The sequence below is a fragment of the Physeter macrocephalus genome, chromosome 17, assembly GCF_002837175.3.
Source record: "Physeter macrocephalus isolate SW-GA chromosome 17, ASM283717v5, whole genome shotgun sequence".
NCBI lineage: Eukaryota > Metazoa > Chordata > Mammalia > Artiodactyla > Physeteridae > Physeter > Physeter macrocephalus.
The window spans coordinates 39,570,774-39,581,782 of record NC_041230.1 but is presented as its reverse complement, the minus strand read 5'-3'; the positions used below and the strand labels follow the sequence as shown (position 1 = coordinate 39,581,782).

The 11,009-nt window shown below is 41.0% G+C and overlaps 1 protein-coding gene across 1 annotated transcript; it reads left to right on the top strand.

The window, feature by feature from the left end:
* Positions 1 to 1,936: 1,936 nt before the first annotated feature.
* PSMD7 (proteasome 26S subunit, non-ATPase 7) lies at positions 1,937 to 10,935 on the top strand. Its single transcript, XM_007129042.4, has 7 exons — positions 1,937 to 2,114; positions 4,226 to 4,317; positions 5,224 to 5,316; positions 6,030 to 6,127; positions 6,699 to 6,779; positions 8,752 to 8,843; positions 9,983 to 10,935. Exons 1-7 carry the CDS (start codon positions 2,041 to 2,043, stop codon positions 10,419 to 10,421), a joined length of 969 nt encoding a protein of 322 aa, XP_007129104.1. The 5' UTR covers positions 1,937 to 2,040; the 3' UTR covers positions 10,422 to 10,935.
* Positions 10,936 to 11,009: the final 74 nt, after the last annotated feature.

The following is an 11,009-nucleotide window of genomic DNA, read 5'->3' as shown; positions in this document are numbered from 1 at the left end:
CAACAAAGACCCAACACAGCCAAAAATAAATTAATTATTTTTTTTTTTTAAAAGACATGGGGTAAGGGATTAAGAGGCACAAATTATTATTATAAAATAAGCTACAAGGATATACTGTACAACACGGGGAATATAGCCAATGTTTTATATTAACTATAAATGGAGTATAACCTCTAAAAATTGTGAATCACTATATTGTACACCTGTAACTTATATAATATTGTACATCAACTATACCTCAATAAAAGATAAATAAAAATTTTAAAATTACATTTCTTTCTTTAAAAAAAAGACAAAAACAGTCAAAGGAAAATAAAATGTATTATCCTTATACTCTCATCAGATCCTCTTAAAGTTAAGTCCAGAATTAAATGAACAAAAGAAAGTAGATTTCTTATATCTCCTTCTGCATTCCTCTGAATGAATTTAGCCCCTAATAGTGGCTACGAAATCAGTTATGACTTCAAGTCAGCTCCAGTAAAAAAAAAAGAAAAAAATAGAACAACATGAAAAATACCTTCCTTATGATTTCAAGTTGTCTTCTTCATACTCTAAATATTTTAGTCCAAAAACATGCTTCCTTTAGGCTCCAATTTTATGCCTTACCTGACACATAAGAAAAATCAAAATCAATCTCTGATCTTAAAAATTAGGGGGGAAAACCCTTCCAAGGTCTTTTCATAAGTTACATGTCTACACTGCGTTGAATAGCATCACGTAAGAAATGAAACAAGAACATCTACTTTGAACCAGGCACTAAACACCAGCAAGCATGCTTTAACACATCACACAATGGGGCTGACTTACATTTCCTTAATTTAAAAGTTCTATCGTCGTAAGTAGCAGCAATCATCTCAGAGTCAAATAAAAAACAGTAAAAGAAATGAGGAAGATGCAAAAGTGTTCCCCACAGTAGGAAGAGTTTATGAAATGAAAGTGAGGGGTAGCGCCCAGAAAGAGTATCAAAAGCTCCCTAGTTATACTGGAAGGAGGCTAAGGTTCAGAGCAAAAGTCTCCTTGTCATTCTTCAGAGAGCTCAGGTCCTCTGTCGATATAGGGAAGGTAGAAGGTGTTTAAAAACAGGATAAACAATAAATAATTCACGTTGCTGAAGTATTGTTTTTGTTTACAGAAATGGCAACTTAAAGTCAGAAAACTAAACTTGCATGGATTTTAAGTCGTTTGCCTTCTTCCAGATAAGCTCAAGTCCTCTTTTCCTACATTTCCCCTTTTAGTCTTCTTTTTTCTCTTTCCCAGCTAACTATGAAAACATATTTCCTTATTGCTTTCCATCTTTTCGTCAATCTTTTTGTAAGTTTTTATTTTAAAATCAATCTGAATGATCTAACTCTAGGCACAAACTGCATTCTTCTAACCCTTGTTAAATGGTAAGTAATATAAAGACAGGTGGGAAAATATAGACAGGTTGATTATTTGCTAAGTGTCCTTGGTAAAGATTAAGGGGAAATTCCCCGACAATAAAATGAGATAAATTACCAAACCTACTTTAAGGGAATGCCCTAATGCTAGAGATTTAAAGTTAGTTCCTCTCAGAAATTCTGGAAGATTTTGACTAGAAGCGAAAGTGAACATTTTCTGAATGGTGGAACTATTACTTATTACTATTTACATTTTTCTTAGCATCTTCTCCAGTCTTCACATGGTGGGGAGGGGGAGGTGAGCTAGTAAGGCACTGAGGCGAAAAGCCGCAGCGGGTGACAGTACAGGCCAAACACCAGGAGGTCAACCTTTATCAGTCTCCAGTGTCCTGTTAGCTTTCATGACCTGGGAAACTCGCAGCCAGTCACCCGAGGCGGATCCCGCCTTCCCCGGCACTTCCCCTCCTCAAGGTGGCGGCGGGAGCGACAATCCGAGTCCGACGCGCGCGGCACTCTGGGAGCGGAAGAAGAAGGGGCGCGGCGGCGGCCCAACCGGAAGAGGAGGAGCCTGGCCTGGAGGATCCCCGAGAATCGTTGCTGCTCCGGCCGTCAGTGTTTGCGGGTCGCGGGGAGCAGGCCCTGGCGGGCGGGGTGTATCGCGATGCCGGAGCTGGCGGTGCAGAAGGTGGTGGTCCACCCCCTGGTGCTGCTCAGTGTGGTGGATCATTTCAATCGGTGAGCGGGCGGCACGGGGCGTCCTACCGGGGCTGGTGGCGCCTCCGCTGCTGAGTCACGGCGCGCTGGGGATGGCGCGGCGGCCGCGAGGGCGCAGATGCACCGGGGGCGGCCCTGTGTCACCGAGGGGCCCAGACCAACTCCGTTCACGAAGCCCCAAGTCACCCGGCATCGTCTCCCCCGCCGTCCAGCCGGCACTCCGGGAACTGGGCTTCTCGTTCCTTTTACCCAGTCCGTACGATGCCAGAGCATGGGGGGCAGGCTTCATTTGGCCCTGATCCCCAGGCCTCGTGCCCATCTGTCACCTCGTTCGCCTCTTTTCGCCTGAAAGACTCGGTGTCTGGTAGGAAAGCCCTTCAGGCTCGCACTTTTTGCCTCTCAAGGCCGTCACCGAAATTCTGTTCTCAGCGCTCCGAAGGACTCCCTGGAAGAACTGTGGTTTTAATGTAACTTGTGAAAGTTTCCAAGTGGGACTGTGGTTTGACGATAGCTTAAAACGTAGATGTTTTAAGTTTTAAAGTCAAGTTTTTCTTTTAAAAATGAGACCGGTTGGAGATGTTGGCATTAATGAATAAGAAAACATCACACAGATGTTTCTTCCGCCTTCGCTTGCTTGTTTTTGAGCTGTTCGTCCCGCTGGACCTGTTACACGTGTTCATAAATTTTACAAGATAATTTATTGACTTGGAAAGTTGTAAGACCCAGTTGGGAGCATCTGCTGTAAAGTCATAGTTGCTAAGTGCCCATCCTCTTGCAACTTGCTTTGTACAACTTCCAGTTCAACCAGAGCCAAAACCAAACTCAAGACTCCTGTGAGGTTTAGGGTCCCCAGTTCAGTTCCATTGCTTTGTAGCACCCTTAGCCTAACAGGATATGCGAGCTTTCCCATTGTACAATGATTAGTATTTTTCTCCCGTAGGATACTAGAGGTGCTAAGAGGGCAAGCATCTTTTCAGTTCTGTTCAGTAAATTCAGCAAACACTTGTTAAGGGCATAGTGAAGGCAGACACTGCAAGCTGCTGTGTCAGACAATTGCAGGGTTTTTTAAAACGCAAATGGATTTTTGTAGATAAAAAGAAAAGCCCATGAGTGTGGAAGTTTCCTTTGAACTTAGATTTCCCAAAAAATTAGAACCACCAGAATACAGAATCCTTAACTTTGTTTGGTCCAAACCCTAAATATAGTAAGCTTTTATAAATTTGCCAAACCATATGTTTAGATATATACAGTTAAACCAGTATGAAACCAGCAACTGTTAAGGAATTGCAGTTCATTTCACAGTGACTTTTGTCTTTGCTTTGAACATAGAATTGTATTGTTTCTGTATGTTACAATTGTTAGTGGTTAAAGGAGAATTCTACGTGATGACCAATGAAATGAGATATAAGTGAAACACTTGCAGTTCCTTAGGACAAAAATCATTGAGGAGGTTTGATATGGAAATAAATATTCTGAAGTAGTCTTTCTGGTTCATTGAGCCCTCCTCCCAGTATGATTAGTCACCAGCTCACTTCCAACTTCTGCATAATTAAGCCATTCAGAGACCACAAATGGCACACACATGCTTCTGGGTCAGAATCATTTTCTGAGCCCCTAAATGGTACAAAGAATTATAACATCTATTGGGGCTTGTTGACATAGATATTCCAGAGAAGAGTTGGCAAGCTGGACCATAAAACTGGTTCAACTTTAGCATCTTTATCCCTGAAAAGATTTGAGGACAGAGAAGATGGGGAAAATTTAAAAGAGAAAGGCAAGCTGCAGAGGAAAAAATAAAACGTGATTTCAAACACCAATCAAATAACATTTAAAACCTTAAGATCTGGGGAGTTTTCATTTTCTCCATTTTAAATTTCTGTCAAGCTTGAGATTTTTTTCCAAGCATGTCTTTCTTTGCAGTCATCAGTGAAACTGCCAGTGTCCAAAGTTCACACATTACCCATTATATTTATTAGAATTATTAAGGACTAACCCATTATATTTGTTTAGTGGGATTAGTTCCCAGATAAGCTAAATTGTATCTGTACCATTGATATTTCCTGTTGGGTATCTTATTGTTGGTCCACTTCTGTCTGTGCCCATCCAGACTGACCTTCTGTTTTCTCATTCAGAATAGGCAAGGTTGGAAACCAGAAGCGTGTTGTTGGTGTGCTTTTGGGGTCATGGCAAAAGAAAGTTCTCGATGTATCCAACAGTTTTGCAGGTAAAAGAAAAATTTGTCAATTATACCTCAGTTTTTTAAAAAATAAATAGGCAAATTTTACATTTTCTGAGTATGGTTAAAATGTCAGTTAACTTTTAAAAAGAAAGAAGCTTTCATGGTCTCCATTTTTTATTATAACCAAGCAATTCTATTTCAGAATTGCTTAAGTATAGAAAAGGGAGGCTAAAGGCTACACACTGAGCTGGATAGTAAATAGTTAGAACTTGCAGGCCATACGGTCTCCATTGCAACTGCTCAGCTCTGCTAATGTAGCAAGAAAGCAACTACAGACAGTATGTAGACAAACTAATAGCTATATTGCAGTAAAACTTAAAATAGGCAGTGGGTGTAGTTTGTCAACCCCTGTACTAAACTATTAACCATGGTTATGGGTAGGCAAGGGGGAGATAAAGACCTTATCTTTTACACTGTTTCATAAATCTTTATAAGAATAAAGATAAAATAAAGATAAAATATATGGATATTTTATGATTGAAGCAACAATAATAAAGAACAACAAAATAATTCCTGGCATGGCTGCTAGACTAGCGGTCACTAACTCCAGTGTCTAAAAGGATCAGGCAGTAATGTAATTTGCCAGATGGGAATATTAGGAAGTGATGGAGCTTTTAGCAAACTGAAGAATGTGTCCTTTTCAAAGGGGGTGGCTTCTGTCTGGCTCTAGCCAGCTGTTGCTGGGTCTTCCAGTTTTTCAAGAGAACCTGGAGGTCTGGATTTGTATGTGAAATCTTCCAGTTTTTACTAAAAGCAACTCAAAAATAATTTTAATACTGTGTTGGACAAATCAAAGACATGGATCACATCTGGCCTAGGGGTCTACAGTTGTGATATGTGCACTTAAGAGTTCTGTCTAGCACCCTAAACTGTTTTTTTTTTTCTCTCTAGTCCCTTTTGATGAAGACGACAAAGATGATTCTGTCTGGTTTTTAGACCACGATTATTTGGAAAACATGTATGGAATGTTTAAGAAGGTCAATGGTAGGTGGCATTGTGGTGTGTGTGTGTGTGTGTGTGTGTGTGTGTGTGTGTGTGTGTGTGTAGGTATATGTGTGCCCATAATGCCTTTTATAAATATTCACTTTTCTTTGTTTAATGTCAAAGGCCCTGTCACTTAGCTAGACTGAAGTAAGACTAGTGGTAGTAGAGGAATGAGGTAGAATAAATGAGAAACTAGAGTAGCAATTTAAGGCCAGCTAGACCACCTAGGCTTCAGGGGAGAGAGCTAGCCCTCTACAGCAGAAAAGCAAAGAATGGTCAAATAAAACCCACCTGCCCCTAGAGCTTTAGTACCACCAGGGTAAATATCTCTGTTACATGTGTCGCTTTCATTTTATTTCATTTCAGCAACCACATTGCTTTGGAAATGTTTATTCCCACAACACTCACAGTTGTAATCTTTGTGACATGAACTTGAATTCGTTTATATATTGCCTTGGAATTGTTTTCTAGTTGTTTCATTTATGACTGGTCTCCTAAACTAGTCTGAGATATGTATATCTCTAGATTTCCCCTGCTGTTTATTTTCTGAGAATCCTGTTTTTGAGTTTTAGATTTCATAGGTATGTCAAGGTTTAGATGTCTGGAATTTCTGTAAAAGCTAGAGAACATAACTACTGGAGTTCTTACCCTTTTTGAGGGACATATATAGATCTTTATGTAACAATTCAAAGCCACTGATTTTTCCTTCCCAGCCAGAGAAAGAATAGTTGGGTGGTACCACACAGGCCCTAAACTACACAAGAATGACATCGCCATCAATGAACTCATGAAAAGATACTGCCCTAATTCAGTAAGTGTACTCCGTCTTTAAAACTCTTGACTCATATTCGTTGCCAGCTAACTCAAGAAGCAGCATCCTAGGAAGGATTTGGATAATGAATCATTTCACCACTTTTTCTCTATAAGCTTATGTTAATTTGCAGTGTTTTGGGTAGTATACGGTAACCCAGTGTATTTAGTAAATTAAACATCTGTTCAGTGCTAGGTATATAAGTTATCTTCCTTAATCCGCTCAGTAACTGTATGAAATTGTTATCCTCTTTACAATGAGAAAACTGAGGTTCAGAATGGTTAGTAAGGTCTTCTAAGTGTGGGGCTGGGATTAAAATGCTGGCTGTCTTGACTCTAACCTCCTTCTGCTTGATAACTTCACTATACTACCTCTCAGCTTGTTAATGGATGGGGTTGAAGAGCAGAGCAAATAAAATAATTTGAAATGTAAAGTTATTTTTTTTTTTCTGAAAATTCTGGCTTATATCTGGTTGAATGAATGAAAAAGCTTCGGTAATCATCAGAATGGCTGCAGTTATTCCTTACGTGCTCAGTATGAGGTGATTTGCTATGATTTGTTTTTCTGCCAGGTATTGGTCATCATTGATGTGAAACCAAAGGACTTGGGACTGCCCACAGAAGCATATATTTCGGTGGAAGAAGTTCATGATGTAAGTCATCTTGCTGTGAGCCTAGGAGATTAGATTTGCTACTTTTAGGGCCGTTGGGTTTTTGTGGGGTTTTTTTCCATTTTCAAGTCAACAAATACTTTATAACAAAGAAAAGGTTATTGGTTTCTGTCAATAGTTTGATATTATGGTTTTTTTCCCCCAAATTTGAGTCACCAAATTTTGGAAATAGAGAGGACCATAGAAATCTAAAGTCCCCTTTTACAAGTGAAATTGAGACCGAAGTAGTCAAATGATTGCCCAGAGATGTTCTCAGCAAAGTAAATGCAGAGCCTAGTGAGCTTGGTCTTAATCTAATGCAGTTTCCACTGTTGGCCCACCAATATAGTGACTATATTAACTATCTAGTCTATAGCCAATCCCTATAGACTAGATCCTAGGTTTGCAAATAGAGTAAGTCAGAGCTGCCAGGAGCTACATGGCAAAACCCATCTGTATGATTTGACACCTGTATAGTCAGCTCCGTGGCGTTCAGTACCAGCTGTGTGGTCTGTTAGCTTCTTTCTTGGGTATGGACATGAAGAGCTGCCAGAATAGCTTTTCTTTATTTCCAAGAAAATTGAACTCAAATTCTAGGATAGGATTTGATGTGCAATTGTATATGAGTTTTGTTTTGAGCGTAAAATATTTGCACTTAGGGTGTGCAAAGAGCTCAGTCTTGAATTTCCAAAGTTGAACGGACAGACTAAAGGTTGTCTTTCTTCCTTATGGTTATCCATATATTCAGTTTTAAAATCTGGAAAAGGCTTTTGTTAAGTTAGTTCCCTGCAGATGTTCCTTGCACTGAGCTCTATGCTCCTATTTCTCTTTGCCTTGCTACCAGAGAGCTTTGATCCAAATTTATTGCCTAGTTGCAGTAAGACTTTCATCCCTGGTCTTGATACAGTTGTTATAAGTTAAATTTTACCCTGCCTCTTTCAAAAAGGAATTAAAGGCTGCTTATACGTACGCATGCACACGCACGCACGCACTCGCACACACACACCGATGAAACAAGATCTTTTAAAAGTGCATGGAGGGGATGTAAGGGTCATGTAATAAGATGAAGCCAGGGAAAATCAGTACATGAAAAGACATGCCACGGAGTCCTGCACGAGTGTTGAAGGCTCTGACCATCCTAGCATACAAAGCCAAGAGGAAGATGCCATTTGCAGGATTCACACTGTCCTGGGTAAAATAACAACAGCTAATGTTTATACCCCTTAGTGTAAGTGAAGTGACTTTCCCAAGATCTCACTGCTCCCTTATCACTCATGGCAGAGCCAGGCTTTGAATCTAAGCAGCCTGGCTAGAGTCTGTGCACTCACTGCTGTGCTGTCGTGCCTCGCACACATTTAACAGCCTTTACAGGAGGTATACAGCCTCTTCTGGCACTAGATCTGAGAAAAGTTTCTCCTAAGTCCCATCAAGAAATCACTAAGTGATACAGCAAACCACATCCACTAATGGGTTCCTTGACTAGTTCAGGTCACCAGAAGATCAGTTATTCTAACCACACTGCTTTGGTGCTCTGACCATTTGACCCAAGGGACAACAGATGGTTAAAAGTTGTATCTTCTGACATGAGCTTGCCTCAAGTACAGGTGTTCTGAATATTGCCTATTTTAGAATGAACGCTTATAATTCCTTAAAATTTAGCCGAATCAAGATTTCCCTGATGTTCAACTCTACTGCAGGCTTGAGAGAATGTCAAGATTTTCCTTAGAAATAAACTAATGTTGATTCCCCACTACACCTCCTCCCTGAGCAGGACCACTGTGACTGCAGCTGAGAAGTCACAGTGCTTTGAAAGCTTTCAGAGCAAACTTTACCCACCCTTGCCATGAAAAAGCCAGTAATGACACCTATGAAGTGATTTGACTTAAAGCAGAAGAATCAAGGCATGAAAAGGAACATGTGCCAGTTTGTTCATTTGTTTGTAAGTAAATAACTGTAGTTAAGTCTCCTCTCCCAGGATGGAACTCCAACCTCAAAAACATTTGAGCATGTGACCAGTGAAATTGGAGCAGAGGAAGCTGAGGAAGTCGGAGTTGAACACTTGTTACGGTGAGACTTTAGGACAGCATCAGAATCAGCAGCAGCCCAAGAAGCTGCTCGGTGTAAAGAAGAGATCTGTATCAGGAATACGGAGACCTGGGTTCTAGTCCTGGGTCATCTCTAAAGTGTCCTGAGTTATGATTTATGAGTTTGTGGATAGCACACCTTGTCTGGAAGCTGTAATGCTGGCTGTGATGGAAACAGATGTGTGAATTATTTAAAAGCAAACGTGTGCTCTTTCAGTGTACCTCCTTTTCGATGACTGTAGCTAGCCAGTTTTCTGCAGAGAATCTGCATCTTGGACTGGGATGGATGGATGGATGGATGGATTGATTTAAATTTATATTTATTTATTTTTGGCTGCATTGGGTCTTCATTGCTGCACGTGGGCTTTCTCTCGTTGCGGCGAGCAGGGACTACTCTTCGTTGCCGTGCGTGGGCTTCTCACTGCCGTGGCTTCTCTTGTTGTGGAGCACAGGCTCTAGGCACATGGGCTTCAGTAGTTGTGGCACACGGACTCAGTAGTTGTGGCTCGCGGGCTCTAGAGTGCAGGCTCAGTAGTGGCACACGGGCTTAGTGGCTCCGCGGCATGTGGAATCTTCCTGGGCCAGGGCTGGAACCCACATCCCCTGCATTGGCAGGCGGACTCTTAACCACTGTGCCACCAGGGAAGCCCTGGGGTTTTATTTTTAAATCCTCTGCTTACATAACCCTGACTTACTTGAAATGGTCATAGATTTTCTCAAACAATAAGATTCCTTCCAGTTCAAAAAGTTACTGCTGACTGATTTAAAAGCTTCTCCCAACATCATATAGATGCAGGTGGAGAAAATGCCACCCTTTTTAGGAACAGGGAACTTGAAGTAGAGAGGAGGTTTTTTTTGTTTTTGTAGTGAAAATGATTTCATTTTAGCTCTCTCTTTTCTTTTGAAAAATGCCCTGTGATGAGAAAAATAAAACATATTCCTCCAAATGAAAACAAGATTAAGGCAGTTTTACTCAAGTCTTTATCAAATGGGGAAGTAACATTTTTCCTTTGGAAAACTTGCCCGTCCTCACAAACTTAGTATTTCCTTAGAATGTGAAAATCTGCGTGATAGTACAGGACACTGATGTATTTTCCTGCCCTTTCTTGTGGGTTCCTACAGAGACATCAAAGACACTACAGTGGGCACTCTTTCCCAGCGGATCACAAACCAGGTCCATGGTTTGAAGGGACTCAATTCCAAGCTTCTGGATATCAGGAGCTACTTGGAGAAAGTGGCCACAGGCAAGCTGCCCATCAACCATCAGATCATCTACCAGCTGCAGGACGTCTTCAACCTGCTGCCAGATGTCAGCCTGCAGGAGTTTGTCAAGGCCTTTTACCTGAAGACCAATGACCAGATGGTGGTGGTGTATTTGGCCTCGCTGATCCGTTCCGTGGTCGCCTTGCACAACCTCATCAACAACAAGATCGCCAACCGGGACGCAGAGAAGAAAGAAGGGCAGGAAAAAGAAGACAGCAAAAAGGATAGAAAAGATGACAAAGAGAAAGATAAGGAAAAGAGTGATGTAAAGAAAGAAGAGAAAAAGGAGAAAAAATAAAACATGTAGCTTTTTAATTTGTAAATTAAAATCTTATAAACTAACTCATTGTGCCGCTAGAGGGTTCTTTTCACTTTAAGTGCAAAAGCTGTATTGATGAGAGCTCTCTGGATAGAGGGGACTAATCTTGTACCTGAACTGCAGCTTAGGCTGCTCTGAGTTGGGAATGTGATAGCTCAGGCTTCAGACTGTGTGAGAAAAGTGAAGAGACATAAACGTAACATTTTTGGTACTCTTCCTGCTTTTATCTATAAGACCAGGAGTTGAATTTTCCCCATCTCAAGAGACTCTTGGGGTCTGTTTCTGGCAGTCTGCAAAATTGCAAAATGGAATGCATGAATTCCATAAGTACTCTGCCTCAGAACACCTTGAGGTCTGACCCTCTGGACTCTGTTGAGAATACCACTCCACGGGACTTCTTGGACCCGTAGCTCTGGCATTCTCAGGGCTTTGGATCCATCTCAAGATATTGTTTACCTTCGAAGACACAATTAAATGGCTTGGTTTTTAAGTCTGTGTTCTGGTCGTTTTTGACTCTGGGTGTGGTGATCCGTTGTTTTCAGAAGCAACCAAGACAGTCTTTAATTG